At 39.8% G+C, this 22,727-nt stretch overlaps 2 protein-coding genes across 3 annotated transcripts; one reads left to right on the plus strand and one right to left on the minus strand.

The window, feature by feature from the left end:
• Positions 1–415: 415 nt before the first annotated feature.
• spty2d1 (SPT2 chromatin protein domain containing 1) lies at positions 416–4,904 on the minus strand. Its single transcript, XM_049723179.2, has 6 exons — positions 4,403–4,904; positions 3,296–3,410; positions 1,776–3,221; positions 1,279–1,435; positions 1,116–1,193; positions 416–1,033 (listed from the first exon to the last, which is right to left on the minus strand). Exons 1-6 carry the CDS (start codon positions 4,463–4,465, stop codon positions 940–942), a joined length of 1,953 nt encoding a protein of 650 aa, XP_049579136.1. The 5' UTR covers positions 4,466–4,904; the 3' UTR covers positions 416–939.
• Positions 4,905–6,351: 1,447 nt separating this feature from the next.
• tmem86a (transmembrane protein 86A) lies at positions 6,352–15,708 on the plus strand. 2 transcript variants are annotated; one of them, XR_007482171.2, is made up of 4 exons: positions 6,352–6,507; positions 10,179–10,443; positions 11,935–12,631; positions 13,271–15,708. XR_007482171.2 is itself a non-coding variant. In XM_049723188.2 (3 exons), exons 1-3 carry the CDS (start codon positions 6,487–6,489, stop codon positions 12,360–12,362), a joined length of 714 nt encoding a protein of 237 aa, XP_049579145.1. In that variant the 5' UTR covers positions 6,352–6,486; the 3' UTR covers positions 12,363–15,708. The 2 variants fall into 2 exon arrangements, 1 of the variants encoding a protein (XP_049579145.1); XM_049723188.2 differs by having other exon boundaries at positions 11,935–15,708.
• The last annotated feature ends 7,019 nt before the right edge of the window (positions 15,709–22,727 follow it).

Consider the following 22,727-nt stretch of genomic DNA (forward strand, 5'->3'; position numbering starts at 1 on the left):
CTATCCCAGTTGACAGGCTCAGACTCAGCAACTGATAACCATGCAGTCAATAATACAACACATATTCAAACTACCACTGACACTAACATTCACAATTTTGGAGTGTTTAAATTAACCCAGTATGTATATTTTTGGAATGTCAGAAGAAACAGCTTTTTTTCTGCTGAGAAATTTAAATAAAAATTGAAAAAAGTGAATAGTCCATCAATAATGTGTACAAAAATCTGTGGGAGAATTTTGGATGTAGGAAGTCAAAGTTCACTGAGAAAATCTAAAGCAAACAAATGGGAGAGCAATGAGAGCATGCAAATTCAGATATTCAAAACTCTGAACTTTTCTGGACTCTGACATGTTTATCACTAGTCCACTGTCATTGCACAGCAAATTCTGAGAAGACAACACTTTGAGGCAGAGCTGTTTCAAAATATTTTAGAAAGAAACAAAATTACACATTTTTTATGTATTTACAATCCAAATTCGTGTGAAATATGGTACAGCTATCCAAAAATATATCTCACTGGCACTGTATGCCTGCTTCCAACAAAAACACTCTTCTTCTTACTTTTTAAACAGAATTTGCTTTTGAAAATGGGACTCTTGCTTTTCGTGGAAGGAAATAAATAATGGGGAGAAAGAAGGGAAAATGTCACTTGCATTTAGCGTAGGGATGAATTGTGCATATTTGATTTTTAAAAGTTATTTCTTGATTGAGTTCACGCAAAATCTGTGTCCTCCGAGGTCCTTCTGTTGTCAATGTCACGTATCACTTCTTTCAATGATTGTGAAAACAATGGGAGAAAGTGAAAATAACAAACAAGGGTCCAATAAAATTCATGTGCGTCCCACTGTGCTTTCCATGAAATGACGTCAAAGACGTTGCCCTATTGCTGGCCAGGCAAATGGAGTCTTTCTTGTCCATTACAACAATTTTTTTGTATTTCAGTTCATTTTTTTCCTCTTGGCATTCATCCTTTTCATCTGCTCTTGCTCTTTTTTTTCCTCCTCCAAATCCTCTTGAACAGCCAATTTCAGACTACGATAGGCAAGAAAGAAAAAAAAAAGACGGTTAGTAAAGGGGCGCAAAATACCTGGTAAGAAATGTACAATTAAGTTACCTCCTGGCTTCTTCTTTCTGCAGATCTCGCCAGCTGCTCTCCATATATTTGAGCGCATAATCACTTTCGTTTTTGTATCTGTATATGGGATAATAAAATAAATAAATAAATAAATCACACAATCATTGACGTGATAATAAAAGACAGACACATGTACGCTTACTTGTTTCGGTCATAACCAAAGATTTCCTTAATGTGTTTGGAAACCTCTGCCTGCTCATCACCGTCATCATCGATGAAGTCATCCATTTCGGAATCATATTCGTCTTCCTCCTCATATTTTCTTTTGTATGCAATAGTGATGGGTGGTAGTGTTGTATCTACATATTACATAAAGGAAATAGTATGGATGGTATAACAAAGCAGTACTCACTTGCTCTAACTAGAAATGCAAAGTCGTGGACAACAAAGTAACCGGATCCAATTGACTATACAATTATTACATGAGTTAATTTTTATTACTTCCGTAATTCAAAGCTCACCCTTTCTTACATGTAGAGACAGAACGATCAATCGATTAAAACTAAACACCCAATATAACCCCCCCTTCCATATTTGAAATATGCCCATCTTCACATTGCTAACAACTTCACTTAACATTACTACGATATAAAATATTAAACCACGGGAGTAGTTGTATTGTATCGTATTATATTGTACCTGGTGGTCTATTCAATGGTCTGGGTGGACCTCCTGGTCTTGGGGCCATGCCAGGTCTTTGTGGTATCCCTGGCCGAGGAGGAACTCCAGGTCTGGCTCCGCTGACATTTTTGGATGAGATGGTCTCAGACACTACAGTACACTTGGGTCTCCCGGGTCCCGATCCAGAGTTGCCTGGGGGTTGCCTGTTGACAAGGGGTCCTCCGCTAGGTGCTCGACCCGCCCCGATCCCTGGCCCTCCGACAGAGTTTCGACCCTGTCCGAAACCCGGTGGCCGGCCTCCCCTACCTGCGGGGTGACCTTGTAAGCCACTAGCAAAACCCTTTGGCTGCAATGTGCCCCCTGGCCTTGACTGAAGTTGGTTCCCTTCTTTCAGGCGCCCGCTGGAGGATGGTCTGACCATCGAATGGCCACTTGATTTCTCTGCAGGATTGCTTGCAAATCTTGGTGGTTCTCCCTTTCCTAAAACTGGGCGCTCCTGCTTTACTGAGCTACCTTGTGTAGGTCTGTTTTTTGGTGGGTTACTATTTGAAGGCTTGAGATCTCTGCCAGACAGAGCATGAGGCTTGGACGGAGGCATGCCTGAAGGTCGTCCTTGAACAGATAAAGTGCTATTCTTTTTTATTCGAAGGTCACTTGAAATGACAGATGCATGACTAGATGAGGGCTTAGGCCCCCCCTGTTTGGCTGAAACCTGACAGGAAGTAGCTTTTGAAGGATTTTGAATCTTGGGTCTGTCTCTTTCACCAGCGCTGACTTTTGAAGGTGTTGCGACAGATTTTTTCATTATCCCATTGGACTGATCTGGTTTTTCCGATAAACTCTTTTGTGGTTTACAATTTTTGGGCTCTTTATCAGGCACATTTTTTCGTAGCGTACTAGACTGAGGCTTGTGTCCTCTGTTTGTCGTCGAGTCTTTGCTGCGGCTCTTGGCTCTGCGCTCCATCTCTAGCTCCTTTAACTCTTCAGCTGTGCGCGGCCTTTCTTCCTTCACTACCACCTTTCCCTTTACCTCCACCGGCTCATGCTGCTTCTTCTCTGCCAATTTCAGCAAGTCTGCAAAGTTCATGCGGGGTGGAGCGGACTTGGGAGCACCACTAGATTTTTTAGGAGAGGTTCTACTGCTTCTGCTTAAACCTGAATCTTTGCCGGGTCTTAGAGCTTCTGGATCTTGATCGGGCTCAGAATCTGTCTGCTCATACTCATAATTATCTTCATCATCCTCTGGGTCAACACAATAATTTCTGAATTTTCCTTCACTCTCTTTTTGTTCCCCTTCCATTTCCTGCTTTGACCTTCTCTTCTTTGGAACATCCACCACTGGAACGCCGTTGTAACCCCTGAAATTATCTTTTGTCCTCGAAGCCATGGCTCTCGCTTTACGATCAGACTTCAGCTCAACCCTTTTTGCGAGAAGATCCTCCTTCCGTTTCTTCAATTCATTCTCTGAAAAATAGGGGCTGATTAAAAATATCATCGTGTAAACACTTCACCTATGCAAAACAATTTCCCTTTCTTACCTTTCACTCTGGCCTCACGTTGTCGCTTGCTCAGGAGTGCCTGCACAGCAGCAGGATTTACCCCTTTTGACTTTGGGTCCTTTTTAGGGGGACCAGCTTGTAAACTATACCTTTTCTATTGAAAAAAGGATGACAAAAAATGCAGATGAGAATCGTCTTTAGTCAACGTGTGACCCGAAAAGACAAAGCAAGCGTTCATCCCTGAGATGGCTGAAGTCAAATGAAAGTTAGCAATGTAAACTACTACATGACTAATGGTGCCACATTTTATTCGTCCCTATAAAAGTCAGTCCAAACTTTTTGTACATGTAATAGACACAAAATCCCCCACAATATTACGTGAACAACTCTACTTCCCAAAATCTGGATACAAAGTGAAAGCTTGACATTTTAGTTTACAGTGTTTACAGAAAAAAATTGTTTTATTGTATGGAAAAGTTATTATCTTGTTCTTGTTTTTATTCAACTTTTAAAGACATGATGATGACCCTGGAAGCACCCTAAATTGTTTTTGTATTTAACCGGATTAAAAAAAATGCTAATCTGTTGTCCATTAAACCTGCTTATAGACATTTCAATAAAGGTAAGGGTTATAGTTATTGAAATTTCGATGCCAATATTTTCCCATTTACTGTAAAATTAACATCAGCTTCAAATATCGACTATCGGCCCCCTTTATCATGAATAATTCGTATCGATAGCACCGACCACAGAAAAAAAAACATATTAGTCTATCTGTAGTTAAAAGAGTGTCGTATTGTTTTTAAAGTAAGCATAGACTGGCTGCAGTGTCATACTTGTATGACAATGAGTGATAGCGTGGTGAACTATGAGCACGTGAAAAAATGTGTACGTGTACTTAACGTGAACTTAATTTATACAATTTCACTTTTGCTACTGAGACGACCGCGAATGCAATTTTTATTGGTGCATTCAAAGCAACAATAAACGTATTAGAGGTGGAAGAAAGCAGCAAGTTTAAAATGATGCTTTATTGGGAAACTCGGTGACACCCACGATGAGCTGGCATCTCTGTGCCCATGCGCTCGGACTCGAATCCCCTTTTTTCTCGAAATAAAAGGTAAGGTATTTGCTCATTTCACTTACCTGTATCATGCCGACGCCCTTGTTTTGGGTGGCGATTGACAGAACGTTGTCAAAGTCCATCATTTTGGGAACATATAGTGTCAGCTGTCTTTTTCAAGGAGCAAAACTCCAGCAGCGTGACAGATTTGACCGTTCTTCGACAGCTCACTGGATTTGGCGTTGCGCTTGAACACCAGTATGTCTAATGAGAAACTTATTAGCAAAATGAGTCAATTTTTGTGATAGTTGTGGGGCAAACAGTGAGGTGCAAAACTAATTTACGTCCTTGCCTAGGCTAACATTGAGTCGCAGTTAGCTAACCCTATGTCAGGGCTAAACAAAAAGCCTTGGATGTGGACGCGACGTACGTTCGACTACTAGAAGCACTTCAGTCAAATTTAATCATTATGAAATACAAAATAAATAGTTCAACGTAATAAGCTACTGGTGTTTGGTCGATGCTCGCGACGGGTAACACCGATATGTCAATGGACTCAGAGGCAGTGCGGAAATGAGATAGTTCAGTGTTACGCACTTCCGTCATCATGATCCAGACGCTAAGAAAATAAGTTTTTAAAATAATAATTATAATAATTCTACACATAGCAGGGTTTGAATTAAGTTACAGTAAAGTTTTATTTTTGCATTCACCGCCACTTTGCACTTTCTTTCCCATTGCCCCGATATGGCTCCACCACGTGAGGGCGCTATCATTAAGCACACGTCATACTGTAGGCGGAACTTGGAATTCTCCAGAACTGGGTTTCTTTTACTTCACACATTCGTTCTCGGCACAGAGTAAATTCAATAAATCCCGAAATTATTCACAAAATATACCCAGCAAAGTCACCGAACTCCAGATTTTAAGACGTTATCCTACGTTTTGTGGTCGTATGGAACTTTTCAATGATTTCATGCTTGTCACTCCTGGAATATTTTTAATGGGATTGTATGTTGTTGTTGAATTAAAATATGAGGACAAGAGTCTTCCTCATGTCGCAAATTTTCTCTCATTTGGGTAGTTGTAACAACATTTTTGTAAATTCCAGTCATGTTATAAAACCACAGGCCTGGTCAGAAATATGAAGCATATTGAATGGATAGGTGTAAGAAATTGGTGAGCTTCTTAGCATCTTCATTATGTACAATACATTACAACATTTATGGCTGGCAATTAACCGTTCTTGTGTCCGACGGTACAGAAAATGGCTGGATAGAATTTATTTTCTCATAATTCATTCTATTTTTTACAGCTCTCATGCAGTATGTGAAATTATTACATGACATACTGTTTTATATGCTCTAGAAAATGAATATCATGAATGGATGTTGTTGCTAGATCAAAGATGTCTCCTCCTAATGGAATTATTATGATATTTGCATTAAAACAGCCTTACCGTACTGTAGTTGAAAGCATTTTAAAGGTATTTTATTTGATATTATGTGTACTACGTTGACGAGCTTGCTTCCTGTTTATGAACTGTTTTGGGTCTTAACCCAGGTTAAGATTTTTACAACAAACTACCGTATGCTTTAGCTCTAACAATTTTCATGCAACGTCCTTTTGAAATAATAATAAAAATATAATGTTTTATTGATAAAAACTCATTCAATCGAGATTGTTAAAATATACGACGAGCAGACTCCAATAAAGGTAAGTATCATGCAACAAATAATGATAAATGTGACATTCAAGTTTTTTTTACGTGGATCAGCAGATAAATGGAAAACCGTGCTGACAAGTGTGTAGCTTGACTGCCCCCTTTTTAACAAGAAAACAGAGGTTTCCATTTTTACTAACATTAGTCGGACCACCTTGATCTCGATGTAACGTTCTCCGTCAAACATAAATAATAGGCCATCTGCTCCCAGATGTAAACATAAGACTGGCCCTCCTATCTGGGCGTCACTCACTCGTCCCGCCTACTAACGATCCAATATCTGTTCCTATTGGTCAAGAGAGACAAGCCGCTCACCGCCTACATGACGTTTGCCCGCCCACCGGAGAGAGGACAAAAACAATCGGCATCTCTCTCGCTAAAGAACATAAACAAAAGGACGTAACCCAAATTCACCTACACAACAGCACTACTAACGTCCTTGACATGGTTTCCCCAGTAAGTGTGGTGAGTATCAAAGTAGCTTTGACATAACGATCGGTCCGAATTGTGATTGCTGCTTTGTTTATGTTCCCGTAACAAACCGCTGCTTGTATGTGGAGTCACCAGGAAAACAGACGTATATTTTTGCGCGGTGACCACGATATGTCACGCATGGACTGAGGCGTGATCGCTTTCGGGGACAACATAATTACTGTTTGTCGTTACAATCATGTTTTTCCAGCACATTTGTTATGTTGTTAGTCTTGTCGTTTCCCAAGTGTATACGAAGACACCTATCGGTGGTGTTTCGAACACAAGTTCCAACAGCAAGGCTTCAATCCAGACATTTGTAAAGGGAACATATCACGTGACGACCCTTTGTTTGTGTAGTGTGACTGTTAATGTTTTTATTCTTGCGCTTCTATTGACGCATGCGCCATACATACTTTCAGATGTAATGCAGCAGCTGTACTTACCATTTTGTTGTATAGCGTAGCCTACATATTGCTCAAAGTGTCAACGATGGAAGATGGATATTTTAACAAAACAGTTGTGTCAGCAATCTGTATAATTCAACTTGCTCCAACATCGTCTGACCTAACAACTGAGCAACTATGAAAGGGTATAGTTCCTTTGCAGTGGCCACGAAGGATGGGTTGTGTGTTGTTACTTGGTCCCTTCCTTGTAAACCCCAAAACCGTCATGTGAGCCCTGTGATTACTGTGAAGGCAGCCTGTGTGCAGGAATGCAAGCCAGGCAGACCTGTTCCCACAGTGATGCTGCCCAAGCAGTGTGAATTTGTTAAATTAGTTTAGACCCGGCCATGGCCCCCTGGATTACAATGAGATGGAAAATAGAGGCATACGCTGTCTGAAATAGAGGCCCCGGCTCAAGTTCACCTAAGGACAAAGTTTTATGTCAAGACAACAGAAAGGTACTGGCAATCAGTTCCCACTACGTTCTTTTTTTACAAAAGCACCATTCTTTATAAATGCAAAACAGTATATGCGAAAGTGGTTGCGGCACTGGTGGGCCATGTATTCTGTTGCTTGTCCTTCAGTGGGGATTTGTCCAACTTAATCCACCTCTTAATACCACCACTATCGGTTTGCAATTATAGAAACCATCATTGCTATACAAAGGACACCGTCACACTCTACCTCAGAGCAGTTTATAATTAAAATGTGTCTAATAACATGACAAAAATATCCATCCGTCCGTCCGTCCATTCATTCATCCATCCACCCATCCATTTCCTGACCCACTTATCCTTTATCATGCTTAAATGAACTACATTATACTCATCAAAAATTTGTTTGTGATGAAATATCAATTTGTGCAGCTCATCACTGACATGCTTTGCTAGTTTTGCTGTGACCAACCAATCAGAGGACAGAAAACTGCTGACAGCATTGAGAACCAACTTGTTGCATGAGAGTGAATTAGAAATTTGTTTGGTTCAAGAAACAACCCCCTCGCTAATGTGGTCACATTACATTAATTTGTGATTTTAATGCACCCAAAGGAAATCTGATTGGGCAATTAAAAAAAAAAATATATATATATATATATATATATATATATATATATATATATATATATATATAATTATGTACACTTTCCGGAGGCAGTGTAGCCAAGGAATGCTACAAAATGAAGAGAATATACTTCTGGGATTAAATTAATGCAGTTTCATGACACGAATATGTCCATTTGCGGTTGAAATTGTGGGTCAGTGTTCCTGCTACTGTTAACAGCAGAGACAGGCCACCACTGACACTGAGTTTAATTGAGTTAAAAATTCTTTTGAATTGTCCAAAGTTTTGAGCCACATCACAGGTTAGCCTTACTCTGATGTGTTATCCCATTAAAATCCTCCAATCATCTTCATCTCTGGCTTTCAATATTTTCTTTGTGTCATTGTTCTTAGCCTAGCTCTTACAAAACAGCATTCCAAATGCTTTTATTTGTAAGATAGCATTTTTGTCATTTAATTATATGTCAAGATGCAATGTTGTGTGATGTTAAACGGGAATGACTTCATAATATGACTCATGTCTGTCAAAGCTATCCTTATGTTACACATCTCTATTCATTCAGTCATTTACAGGTGGTTTATGTTTCTCCCTATCATGTTTCTGACCCTTGAGTAACATGAGTCAGTGTGAATAATGGATGTCTACTCATGGGATGCCATTCAGAGCTTTACCTGGGTTTTATGGTTACGATGAGCTGGCAACCCCACCTTGCTTGCGATGAGACATATGCAATGTGATAACATTTTACGAAACGACTGTTTATTAATGGATTCAACAAAAATGCATTGTATTCACGTAAAGCTCTACTATTTGCTTTTATTATTTTATGTGAATTAGATCTTTTTGGCTGAAGAATGTTCTTATTTATATGACTAATTATATCAAATATGTTAATTATTCAATCCCATGACTTTTTTTTTTTTAGTTAAAGAGTAGTGGCTAAATATATATTTAATTGGTAAAAAAAATGGCTTGAGAATTGTGCTATGAACAGCGACCACATTTTAATTTCCCTCCAAAATTGCATCAATATTTTATAGTGCATTTAGTGATTCATTATTCATCCCACATTTGCTGACTATGAGCAAAAGGCAGACTACACCCTGAACTGGTCGCCAGATAGTCGCAGGGCACACATCGAGGCGACCAACCAGTCACACCCACATGCATACAGTCGCTGAGTGATCCCACGCACACAAGTCTTGATCTAGTCCTGGTGTGTGCAGGTTTGGGTGCACCCCCCCCCGATTTAAAGCCGGATTAAATCGGCAACGTGAAAGGGGTTATTGTTCCTCAACACTCCTCCACATCACTTGACCATTGCTAAATCCAATTGCTCCTTCAGCGTATCCATTCGTCATGTATATTCACTTCTTGCTTCCTCTTTCTGCCCCACTTATTCTTTTGTGAACTGTGCAGTCAAAGTGCTGCTTTTGCTTTGCCACACAATGCTTACACTCAATGGTTTGGCAGAGGGACAGCAAGTTTTGCCACATCCCCTTGTATCAACCATTTCCTTCCTTTCCTAACTTTTTTCCTCACGCAGCTCATCTTTCTGAACCTTCACACTGAAATCACCAACTTTCAACTGTACGGACCACCCATCACTTTCTGCCTTTGGATGTTCGATTCTCGGAATCACGGGTGGATGACGGTTCTCAAGTTCTAAGAAAACAGTTCTGTTTTTGTTTTTTTTTTGGGAGGGGGGGGTAACAACGTCCTTGAGTCTCATATGTTTTTACAGAAACAAGCCGGATTGTTTGCATAGTCGGCAGTATTTAAGGACACGAGTCAAGTGTCAAAGCACTGGAAAGAAGAGGGATGAGAAAAACAAGATGTCAAAAATGAGGAAGAGAAAATGTTAGAGGGAATCAGACAAGTCCACGGACATAGATGTTTAAACATGCATTTCTGGTTTCAGTGATGTGCATCTAACTGGAGACCACAAAGGAGGAAAAGCTTTTCGTGTCCTAATACAAACCACTCTTGCCCATAACAGGAAGTATCCTGAACGACTGCTTGTCTAGACGTTGTTTCCTGTTTTATCTTTACGGGCATTAATAAATAATAGAAACAAAGAAGATTGTAAAAAGAGATACAAGAGCATCACATTAAGACTCTAATGATGATCTACTACAATCTACAATCTGCTTTCAGGTCAAGAGTGAAGGCCCCAAGCTGGTGCCGTTCTTCAAGTCAACCTGTGTTTACTTTGTCCTCTGGCTACCAACCTCAAGTCCATCTTGGTTTAGCGCACTTATCAAATGCCTGCCCATCTTCTGCCTCTGGGTCTTTCTGCTGGCACATGGCTTCAGCTTCTTGGGGGCTCACTCTAGTGCCCGCAAGATCCTCGCCGGCCTCATCTTTTCTGCTCTGGGTGACGCTTTCCTCATCTGGCAGGAGCAAGGCTACTTCGTCCACGGTGAGACTGAAATGTCACGTGCTGAATTACACTGATGGGAATTAATTTGACTTATTGAAAGTGGTCAAATCCACCAAAAATTGTCAGAAAGTGTTGTGTTAGTCGAATGTCATTTAACCTACGTTTGCCTTGTCACCGGAGATGTACTCTCAGAGCCCTATTTTCGCAGGCACAAGTAGAAAGGGGTGTTTTCACCGTTGTGAGAGTGAACATAACCAACATGTTTGCCAGCCAAGGGACTCCGCTCATTCCCTTTAAATTCTGCTCTGGCACAAAAATCAATATGCGTCAAATTTCATGCCAAGTGCATGTGTGCTGGCTGTAAAAATAGAACCCTAAAAGTTACTTTGACAGCTTAGGAACACTAATTGTAGCTTTCCTGTCCCAGTAAATACACGTATTTTTACCAAGCCATGTTTTTTTGCTTGAGGTTTCCAATTTTATTGTTGTGAAAGCAAACAGACCCATGGCCTTTAGCACTCTTTCAATGGTGTTGTACCAAAGCACTCAACTTTTGTTGATTGGTCAACAGAGAATAGTCACTTCTGTTTGACAACAGGACTGGAAATGAAAGTAGTACATGAAATGCCCATGAACAAGATAAGATGTATAGAAAATGGATGCAATCAATATAAATTGCACCGTGTATGAAAACTGGATATAATAGTATAGAATTTGCGTGTTGTTAGATAAAACTCCCATATAAAACTCGAAGAAAAATCCACTGACACTTACCTGTTAGCTAGTTACTTACCTATTGAAGATGACGTAACTATACCACCATTTCACTAAGCCATTTCTAAAACCTATACCACTTGAATAGTAGAGGTTTGTGTGTGTTTTTGAGTTCAATTATAATTTAAAATCACGCGGAGACTCAATTTGTTAGGTGCTGCATGTGCACATTGTCCCTTGAAACTTGACAGACTAAGACTCAAAAAAGTTTCTTCAACCATCACCATTGCATCATGAAAGAGAGCAAGCCATTTTTATCACATTAGATTGGTCAGTAATTTGTAAAAATTTAGAACACGCAATTTGATTTGCCAAGCCAAAGACAAATTGCGATGGCTGATTTCACAACTCCAAATACCACATGTGAAAGGTATGTGCAAATCGGCAATGCTGTGCGTGGTAGTGACTGTGCTTGCTTTGACAATCAAGAATATTCTCTAAATAGAAGCGTTGAGGAAAACCTATCTTTTTCACTTGTGTAAACGTTGTTTTGGAATAGCGGAAAAAAAATATCACCTATTCAAAAGTTTTGGACCGTTTAAAAACATCTAAGAGCTAACTTGGGGGCTGTCACATGAAGGAGTCATGTGACTCCTTTCCATGCTTTGGTTATTTCAGCACACTGCTGCAATTTATGTTTTTTTTTTTGTGTGTGTGTGTGATGTCCCAAATTATAAATGCATCATGCACAGTCCTATACTGTGATGGTTACTTTTGTAGGTTTACATTTAGTCCGATGTTTTAATGACTCCACAGGTCTACTGATGTTTGCCATCACTCACATCCTCTACTCGTCTGCCTTTGGAATGAAGCCCATCAATGTGCGCGCAGGCTTTGTGATCACTGCTGTGTCCAGTGTGAGCTACATGCTTCTCTACCCTTACCTGTCGGGCCCGTTTACCTACCTGGTGGCCGTCTACATCGCCCTGATTGGCTTCATGGGCTGGAGGGCCATGGCGGGCCTGCAGTTAGCCAACGACCTGTGGACCTGGACCAAGCTGTCCGCCTGCCTGGGCGCCGTGCTGTTCATGGTGTCCGACCTCACTATTGCCGTCAACAAGTTCTGTTTCCCTGTGCCCCACTCGCGTGCTATCATCATGGCGACCTACTACGCTGCCCAAATGCTGATTGCTTTGTCAGCCGTGGAATGCCAGGATGCAGAGGTCGCGCGGAAGAGAATATGAGCGCCCGCTCGGTCTCTGTGACAACAAGGTGATAGCTGCTCCCCGAGTGATTGTGGACACATCTCACTACTGCATCACTCAGTCCTTCATCTCCATTGTTGCCATAGCAACTAGACCGCCACAGTCTTGTATGGTAGATTCACATTTCTTCTTTACAATGATACTGTGGTAGTATTATCTTCAGACTATCCCAACAGCAGCTCTTCCCGCGTCTTTTGATCCCTGAAAGGAATGCATCCTGATACCTGATGAACGTGGATACGTGCACGGTACTGCAAACCTACCTGACAAAGTATTAGTTCTATTTTTTTGTTTTTTTTTGGTTTAAGGGGAGCAGGTATTTGGGGACTTTTAAGGAATATGTTGGTGGTAGAGGAGTCTGGATTTATGTATTTTCTTCAGGTCCTATACCTCACCTATCCTTTAGCAATAGTACATCATCTCCACATTCAAAAATTAACTTGGTCCAGAAATGCAATTCAATATTTGTGACAATTTAGAAATTTTCACTGTCTAACGTTATGTATAATGTTATGTTATGTCTGTATAGATTTTTATTCAACCGGGTCAAAATCATCCACAAAAGTTGAATCAAAGCTAACTGGATGCCTTAGCCGAAAACCAAGAAGTGCAGTTGGCTTTGATTTACCTTCTGTGGTGTAGCTTTAGCTGCCCACTAAAAAAAAGGATTTCTTACATACTTGCCCATATTTGACTCCACACTTATCTTATTCTGTTTTCCCCTGTGTTTAGGGTGCTGTTCTTTTGTTTTTTTTTTAAGGGAAGTGACCGGTTCTTAGCAAGGATATGTTGCATGTGCCCTGCACCTATCTAAAGTAATTTGATTCATATTGCATTTGTAGACTGAAAATGAAACAGACTAAGCCATCCATTTTCATCCATCTCAGGGGACCGCCATTTGGACATTATGATGCCCTCTGATGTCAACTAAAATTGTCGTCCGAACTGCCCTCGGGCTCACATTGTGAAAGTCACGTGACCAAACCCAGAAAACCGGTGAGCTGTGACCTTGACAAACAAATGCAAGATTAATCAAAATACTACTGGGGAAACATGCAACTTTTGATGAGACTATTCTTGTGTTTAATTCCCTTTTAAAAGTCAGGCCGGTGTCCTATCTGCGATCCCCTCTATTCCACTCACAAATAATCATAATGCTTGTTATTTGCTCTGCTCTTCAACAACCTCAGCAACAAACCCAGTCTTAGTAGGTATTTTAACTCAATCCCCATTATGTGGAGTTAAAGCTCCTCACAGGTAAAGCTGGTTAGTCATTCATTTGTGAATGGTTTCTTTATCATTAGGAAGTAATGAATGAATTTTACGCCAATTTTATCAAAGATTCACTGCAGCTTTTCTTAATGCGGTATGATATATAGGCAATACTGAGCTGCTAATGTTGACGCGTTCCCATTATGAGAGGAAAGTTAGTTGAAATGGCCTGCAATTGTGTCACGTTGACTGAAATGAAAGTGTTTTCTGAATGAAATATGTATGATGATATACTGTATCTGGGCTCTCAGAAGCCTTTTCTTAAACCAAAGCCACTTGTCTTGTCATGCGAGGAAAAAGTTTTGCCCTTATATAGGTAGGACCAGCAAAAAAAACAATGCCACTACCTATTTGCACAAAAACTAAGGCCAAGGAAGATGAAATCATCTTTTGAAATTCTGATGACGATGCGAATACAGGACTTTATATTCAAGCAGCATTTTCCTCACACTTTATGTCATTCTCCCTGCACCAGGAAGTGGCCTGGAAAACAACAAACTGATGAACTAACGAACCATGTAACTCCAAGCTTTTTTTTGTTTTTAACAGTTCAGCTTTGGCAGTGGGATTTACTCCTTGTGACTTCTAGTTTATCTTGTCACTATCCCACCTTTTATGTTTCACACCATCACCACTTTATGGATAGAATGAAGTGTGGTCTGTAGTACAATATTACAACTTGAAGCTGTAAACACATGCACACACACACATGCGCATACATACTGTACATTATATGCATGTTTTTGTGTGTGCATTTATTATTCAGTTGTGCGTATTACCGTGAACGTCTATTGTATGCACAGTAGGACCGTCATAAGGCCAGACATGCTGGGAGTCACAGAATGGGAGTCATCATCACCCCAGTTGGTAATATAGATTCATGTGTTCACTCAATGCAACAGTGCTCCAGTGGTGATAATTGCTGCAAAAACACAAAAACACCAGCCCCCCCTCAGAACTTCATCCACCCTCATATGGGCAAGGAATCTTTACACGCACTGTTGTTGTTTCCATCCCACCGTAACGAATCTGCAGGCAGAGCGTAACGATGACTTTGCTTATTTCACTTTACTGACATCAACAGGAGTAGAAACAAGTCAAGACAAAATTTGTGGCTGTTGTTTCGCCAGATATGTAGTTCCTCAATCTGCTTTTGGCCTGTCAGCACCGTTGTCTGTATAATCGCTTTGTCAGTCAGTTCCATCAGCGTGACCATGTATTTTTAATCTGTCCACACAGCATTGTGGCATTCTTTCTCACCCTATGCATTGGTCTCCTTGTTCTATCATAAGCTTTAGGTCAAACCATGTCGGGAAAAAAAAAGATTGAGTCGAGAGGTCTTACTCATCTGTGGGCAATTTATATAAGCAACTCTTTGCCAAAAAAAGGCATGAGGATGTTTGCTCTTCTGTCCTCTTGGCTTCAATGTGTAAGACAAGATGAACAGTTGCTTCAGATATTTTTGTTCAGCAACCCACACTCTAGAAAGTCGTGTATGCTGAACTTGCTGTTCCGTGATCTGAATCATAAAGCTGCGAGTTGTCATTTCTGTCAAACAGCTGACTTCAACAATTAACCAAAGCAAATGGCTGCATTTTTAGTCAGGCAATGTTACTCAGGCTGTTCTGTAGTGCTGATACCAAGGTGAGCTTCTCCCTGTCCATCAGAAGGCCACTTTACCTCAGCCTGCCAATAGCCCTGTTCTCAATTTTGTGCAAGATGACAAAAAGAAACCGTAAGAGCTATAGGAGGCATTTTGGGACGGTAATTCTCATAATGATTCTCATAATGATCGAGAACCAGTAGAGGTCCATGTTTTCATTCGTACTCTGCCCTTTCTCTCTTGGTTTCTTCATTCTGGAAACTTCAGAACATGTGTGTGTGTGTGTGTGTGTGTGTTAGCTTTTTTATTTTTCATTTTAAGACTGACAGACTACCAACATCCCCATGAGGGTAAAACATGAAAAAAATAATGACCCTGGCCAAATGTATTTTTTGAATACTTTTTATGGAAACGAAAGCAACATTGGATATTTAAATTTGATATTTTTAATTATTTTTTTGATCAAAATGTAATCAAGTTTGGCAATTAATGCATATTCAATGTTTAAATGGAGTAGTAATGGCTACTGACAATTTTATTTATTTTAAAATGCACCCTACAGGGTGTTTTCTCAAAACTGTTCAATGAAATTGGGCAATTTAAAAAAGAAAAGGAAATGTTCATACTCTTCTTTCTTGTGTCATTTCAAGAGATCCAAATTCACTTTCTGTCAAAACTCAGCCAGCTCGATGTACAAACAATGCAATCAATCTCGTCCAAATGTTAAACAGAATCTATTACGTGCTGCTATTATGATATAACCCTTGTAGCAATGAAATGAAAAAAAAAAAAAAAGAATGTTTTACTGATGATTGTTGAAGCACAATAAAGCATGCATAAGTGTGAGGTTTAGTTCGAGGCATTTAATGTTTTGAAAGTGTTTCAAACCCATTAGTGTTTTTTTCCTCCTGAAATCGGTGCAAAGAAGCATGTTTTCACCTCACTTCAGATGGCCATGTATAATTTAAGTTTATTTAATGGAAAAACCTTGTCCCTGCATTTCTATACTATGATACAGTATATTTTCCCTTATTGTGGTTGATTTTCACTTGTGATTTATTATTACTTTCAAGACTGTATAGACAAAATATAGTTCCTTTGCTGTAGTGAAACTGCAATGAACGTGAATATCTATTGGAGAAATAAATGCAATTGCAATGCAACTTCAAAAGAACAATGTGTCTCTTAGTGTGTACTACTGCCTGTGGTCAACTGCCTGAATCCAAATGTCAGCTAACTGTTTAGTATGTCAATAGGCCCTCAGCTGCTTTTAGTTTAGATACGGTGGAAGGAACTGCACACACAACTCTGTTTTAGGAATAGTTACATTTTGTTGTCTGATTAAGGTAGGAAGTTGCAGAAGGCCACCCAGGGTGCTATGAAGCTCCCACATACTCGTTTCCCCCTCTTTCATTTGCCTGTTTGTCCCTTACTTTCATTACACCCAAACTGGCCTTTTTTTTTTCTCTGCAAATGTGTTTTATTCATTCACTGCCAAGTTTGTGCCATCAAAGAGCTCCATCCTTCTCCTAAAATGAGGCGTCTGAATACCAAACGTTTTTAACAAACGTCAGCCGAAAATCGCAAAATAAATAATATATATATATATATATATTTATAAAGCTTTCTGTAAATCCTATAAACTTCATTTTACTTCTCAAATATCACTGTGTTTGTCTGCTATATGATATATTTAACTGAAATTGCTGATCCAAACAACCAATGATTTATAAAGGAAAATCATGAAAATGATCAGGGGTGCCCACATTTTTGCACAACACAATAGTTTTACAAATCTGCCCCTATTGACATTTTCTAATAATCGCTTTTACACTTTTATTTCCCATCACTGGTTTACTTGCCCATAAGCTACTTATGTGGTTATTGGGGGCGACATTGTGCCTGTGGGCACCATGCTCAAGACCCCTGCTTTAGACAATAGTTAACTTTGTCATGCACTATTAAGATGTTTTCTAAGGTGCATTCACTGCACTCTCCACATTCAAGTAGGGCCTACTGCATGTACAGGCACGTAAGAAATTACAGTGCAATATAAGAACATGTCACATGAGCCTTTTAGATTTTTCTGCAATGTTTTTGTGTTATAAATATGGAAGTAGATGAAGTGAAGTGACTTGAACTCAGTGCACTCAAGCGACGCAAACTAATCAGAAATGCTGCACCGATTGGTTCCCTTTGGAGCAGCAGCCTTCGTTTTCAATTACATTCTGTGAGATTGACTGTTCAGGCTTGCACCCCACTTGCACTTTATTGTGCCGTACGTGAGCAGTGAAGAAAGCGAAGACATCGCTTCACAGTGCGTAATTGATTCCCGCTTGGCAACCTGACACGTGCATCTATTGACACAGCATTTGTGTGAGCCAGCACGATGACGTCTGGAGATCAGTTTCAGCTCTCCTCGGACTCAAAGCAAGCTGGTAACCAAAACACACTCGAGCACCATTTGCGCATACAATGTCACACACCTTGGCTGTCAGGCCGCTCTGACCTAACACAGTCACACGCTGTCAGTGCCAAAACACATTTTAGTTTCCATTACTTTGCATACTCAAGACCCTCCACATCTTTTGATTCATAAAAGCACTGGAATACATTCCTCGCAAAAGGTCAGGAAACTTTCTGATGCAATTTTTTGTTCTCTAATAAGAGGTTGAATACAATAATTCATGAATCAGAATTAGAATAGGTTCAATTTACACACTCCTCTTCATCACGCTGTTCACGTTTTGACATCATGAGACCAAGAAAAATGCTCCAAATAACCTAATTTGTTGGTCGGGATTTTTTTACACAAAAATAAGAAGTGGAACACGGCTGTCAAACTCCTTTTTGTCTCGGGCTACATTGTAGTTATGGTTTTCCTCAGAGAGCCGTGATTACTGTGAACGAATCAATATATGATATGGTGTATGCAACCAACCTTACTCCCTAAATTATAGATTATGGCCCTTGAAAAGCTAACTCATGATTGTTATTTAGTATTATAGTTTTTAGCTGCATGCACACAGGCCATGTGGAAAAGCTTCTTTAAAAAAAGTAGAAGACTCACCTCTAGTGTCTTTTTATTGTATTACCAGTGCCAAAGACCCATCATACTAATTGACAGAAATCAAAAAAATAGATGACACGAGCGCTTTACAAGGCCTCACATTCACCCATTCACACAGCAATGGGAGGCTTCTGCCATGCAAGGTGCCACGTCCAAATTGGGGTCCACACTGGGAGCAAATTGGTGTTCAGTGTCTTGCTCAAGGAGACTTCGACATGGTCACCACATCGATCCCACAACCTTAGAATTGAGAGGAGACCACACCACTGAGCCACGCCGCCCCTTTCACCATAGGTTAATTGGCCAATTAAAGTGCACATGATGGAAAGCGAATTAATTCCCAACTTCTTTGGACAGATGCACCGCCTCCTCCTACCTCTAGGGTTAGCATGACCCCTGATAGGCACTTCTCGTGGTGCAGTCATGTCATGATGACCGCTGTGTAGACCATCAAAGTCTTCACTTGACGTGGTGGTCGAGCATATTCTTTCAAATAGCATCCGAGAAAGCCAGTTAATGCTTTTGTAGTCACAGATTCAACTTCCTCTGCCCAACAAGTTCCCAAGGCGTGTGACAAGATATCACAGTGGGCTTGTCTTGCAAACATGATCCAATCTAGAAAGTGGCTGCATAAGGCAAAATGGTAGACTCCTGACATGCATACAAATAGGTGGATTTTTCTGCTTAATCATATTCCATAAACACAATATTAATCAGAGTACATTTTTTAGACTAGAACATATTTAAAGAAATATTCATCTAGCTAGCCCATCAATTTCAGTCAAGCCCATCTTTTATCCGCAGGAATATAAAAAAATGGACTATTTGCAAATATATGTACATTGTTCATAAGAGTGTGCAAGCAAGCTTAATGTATGTGCGCACACTCCACATGTGAGATGACAACTCAGTCAGAGGCCTCTTCCTCTACTGCTGTGACAACACTATTGCACAGTGAGGTCTTTAGATCTCATCCTGTGGATATTTATGGACGCGTAAAGAGGAAAAGAAATGATGCGGAGGAGGATAAAAGAGCACTCAATGCTGACACATTCTGGGAGTGTGAGCACTTGTAAAAGACAACCTACCGTTTCTTCAGCATCTTTTTAAAGTCCGGTGTTAGATCTGGGAACAGAAATAAAAAACAATCTACAGAATGAGGGTTCATCAGTTAGAAATGTGAGGTGCTCATTAGAGGCAATGTATTTATAGACATCTGCATCCTCCAGGGTCAGTTTTTTTTTTAATCTAAAATACAAGGAAGTCCGTATCATGATTCTTTACAAGAGCTCATTTTTAAATCTACTCATTGCAGTATTTATTTATGTCTGTAGGTGGCAGTGCAGTGCCACTAATGTGCAAGTGACCTCGACTTCCAACATTCAGTGCTCTTGCTCCACGGATGGGCAGATGGTAAATGGAGATGCATATGTCAACAGCCACAAGTTAATTGCCTTATAGAGGTTATTTAAGCTTCACTTAAGATCTCCGACACAAACGGCTAAAAAAATCCATCTTGGTTGTTTCGAGATAAAAGAATCCCAGTGTTTACTTTCTACCTTACCTTTCTACTTTCTCATCCTGATGCATTGTATGCTGTCATTTGACAACATCAAGTTGGTTAAGGCCCTCTACAGATGTGCTAAACTCGTACATATGTACTACTTTTAATTTCATACCACAAAATTTAAAAAATAAAAGAACCTGTGACTGTCAGGGAATTAGGAATAAATAATAAAGACACGATGTGACAAACCTTGAGAAAATATTGATTGTTGATGCCATCATAAAAAACGTTTGTGGTGTCCCACAATGAACTCCCACTGGCTCCCTCCCACCTGGCTGTGGCTTTGGGCCTCCCTGACACCTCGGCCTTGAATGCCGCACTGTCACCTTTGAATGACCAGACCAGACCAGACAGACTATCGGAAGATTGGAAGGACTGTCATTCCATATGGCAATTTCTGCAATGCTCCAGATACCGTAACTTCTCCAAATGTCTTGATCTATGATAAGACAGCCTTATTGTATAGGGTTTGGAGACCACTCATTTAGACAGAAAAGTTAGATGTTATCGATATCACACAATGTTTGTGCTGTAAGAGATTGATGGAAGGGCATAGCGAGTGGATTTGAAACACTTCACACACATCCAGAGAGACAATTTATTCTTTTAAGTTGACATTGCTACTATTACATATGTCCCTGTGGAGTTAAGCGGATGCTGGCAAATGTCTATAATTAGACTTTGCAGACTCAAGAGCTCATAGTTGCTGCAAAACAGGAATATAGTAAGGGAAAGAGGTTCAAATTGACCTGGAGCACCTCACGAACTATGGGTGTAGTTTTTCCTCAAAATCTGGTATGGACTTCCCCCTCTGAAACGCGTGAGGACTTCTGGACCTGACTTAAAATCTCGACTACGGCAGATGTTTTGCAATGCACGCAAGAACTGTCTAATGGACTATCAAAGACATTTTATAGGCACATAAATAATAGCTCATATTCATGAGTTTAATTCTGGCAAGAGCTTCAGATAATTAGGTGGAATGAGTTGAGTTCAATTTCCGTTCTCAACATTTGTACCATCTAAGGTCCAAGGCAGGGTGACCTTTTGGAACTGATGGAAGAACTGGTGGAGGAAGAGGAAGACATCTTCATTGACGTCATTTTTATCTGATGTCCCTTTTGCTCCATTCTGCTCTCAATGACTTAGAAAAATATTTGTTGCCAAACTGGCGGTTGTGTTTTATTAAAATGATGTCTGGGTTTAGTAAGACGCAAATAGAGATGGGAGGAAAGGCTTTAAATTCATGAAGGCTAACAAAAGCAGTTCTTGTGTGACTGGATTTTTAATCCTTTTCCTGTGTGAGGTAGGACAACACGCAGTGCAGAATAATTGAAGACTCAAAATTGTCCATAGAAGAATTTATTGAAAGTAATTAGTTCTGTTTTGATGATGATGGTGATGTAAAATGTTAATTTAGCAGTACTTCAAATAAATAATTATAACTGAACATTCACAAAATCATTTTTATATTGAATGCCATATGATTGCACAGGTGTGCCTAATGTTGTGGCCAGAACGTAGAAAACAACATTGTTCAGTGACAGCCACAATAGTAATAAATAAATCATATCCAGGTTGCTATGGGGAGTTGTTTTTCATAAGACGTATCAGAACACAATTGCTTTATAAACATCAACAGACTAGAGGAACTACAAAGTGATAAATAAGTTACTGTCTGAGAACAAGCGCAACATATCTGTTTCCTTTTTGTCCAGTGTCCTTGATCGCAGTATCATCTTATCCTCACTTTCACAGGATACACAATGGCAAATTACAAGATGTATTATCCTCTTTTTCTTTCAGTGGCAAAATTATTTCAGAAAAAAAAAATGTTTCACCATTGACCATGGTTATTTTTTTTTTACGTGATCTACTGTTGGGGCACACAGAGTAATGATCTTCGCATGAATAACTGAATAACTAATGAGCCAGATGAGAATTACTACCTTCCCTTGGTCAGTTAGTTACTCAGTCGGTCAGTCAGTCAGTTAGTTAGTTAGTCAGTGCTCTTTTGGACTGGTAATAGAATTGTATCTTAAAATATTGGCCATTATTCAAATATCCAGGAAATCATTTTTTTAACAGTATATCACATGACCAGGCAAGTGGCCAGTTGATGATGCACCCCCTCCCTTCCGGCTTGTTCTATACATACGTAGCAACAGTCCCGCATACGTGACACTGGAACGTTAAGAGGTTAAAAATCAATCATTTATTCTCTTAGAATTGCTAAATTTCAGTATACGTTGCATGCATGTTTTGTACTTGAGGAGGAAGCAGAGTACCGTAAAAAAACAAAAATAAAAAACACCCAAGCATTGGGAGGACAGGTAAACTCCCACAGTATTGCCAGAGCCCTTATTCGATGCAGTGTTGCCGCCGGGCAAGAGAGAGAACGAAATAAACGCGAGACAGAGCACCTTATTGAAAGTGCTCTCCTCTAATCCTCTGTGCTACACCTGACTGTGGCATAGTGATAGAGAGGTGACCTACATTTCCCTCTTACATTCATATCACAGATCACAATGCGTAATTTTGTCACTTGTGGCTGCGATCTTTGTTTCTGTGTAAGACATGGGTTTTCATTTAGATTAGACATGGCAAGAGAATTTTAATAATATCCAACATTTGTCTCGTATCAACACTCCAAGCCAGTCCATGCACATACAAAAGAATTTAATATATTTGACTGATGTATTCAAGCACATGCACATGACGCAAAATCAATATAATGTTGATAGTTCCATGTAACTATTAAATTAAATTAAATGTAAGAAGCTGCAAGTGCAACCAAATGAACTGCACTACTCCGGACACATAATTTTCCGA

This window comes from Syngnathus scovelli, chromosome 6 (genome assembly GCF_024217435.2).
Source record: "Syngnathus scovelli strain Florida chromosome 6, RoL_Ssco_1.2, whole genome shotgun sequence".
Lineage (NCBI taxonomy): Eukaryota > Metazoa > Chordata > Actinopteri > Syngnathiformes > Syngnathidae > Syngnathus > Syngnathus scovelli.

What these genes read in the sequence shown, in the direction of transcription:
- spty2d1 (XM_049723179.2), bottom strand. Translation starts at nt 4,465, where the DNA reads ATGATGGACTTTGACAACGTTCTGTCAATCGCCACCCAAAACAAGGGC. An exon ending in ACCATTGAATAGACCACCAG is followed by an intron (nt 1,436 to 1,775) that starts GTACAATATAAT and finishes TGTAATATGTAG; the next exon opens with ATACAACACTACCACCCATC. An exon ending in CAGAAAGAAGAAGCCAGGAG is followed by an intron (nt 1,034 to 1,115) that starts GTAACTTAATTG and finishes TGCCTATCGTAG; the next exon opens with TCTGAAATTGGCTGTTCAAG.
- tmem86a (XM_049723188.2), top strand. Translation starts at nt 6,487, where the DNA reads ATGGTTTCCCCAGTAAGTGTG. An exon ending in TGGTTTCCCCAGTAAGTGTG is followed by an intron (nt 6,508 to 10,178) that starts GTGAGTATCAAA and finishes ATCTGCTTTCAG; the next exon opens with GTCAAGAGTGAAGGCCCCAA. An exon ending in GCAAGGCTACTTCGTCCACG is followed by an intron (nt 10,444 to 11,934) that starts GTGAGACTGAAA and finishes ATGACTCCACAG; the next exon opens with GTCTACTGATGTTTGCCATC.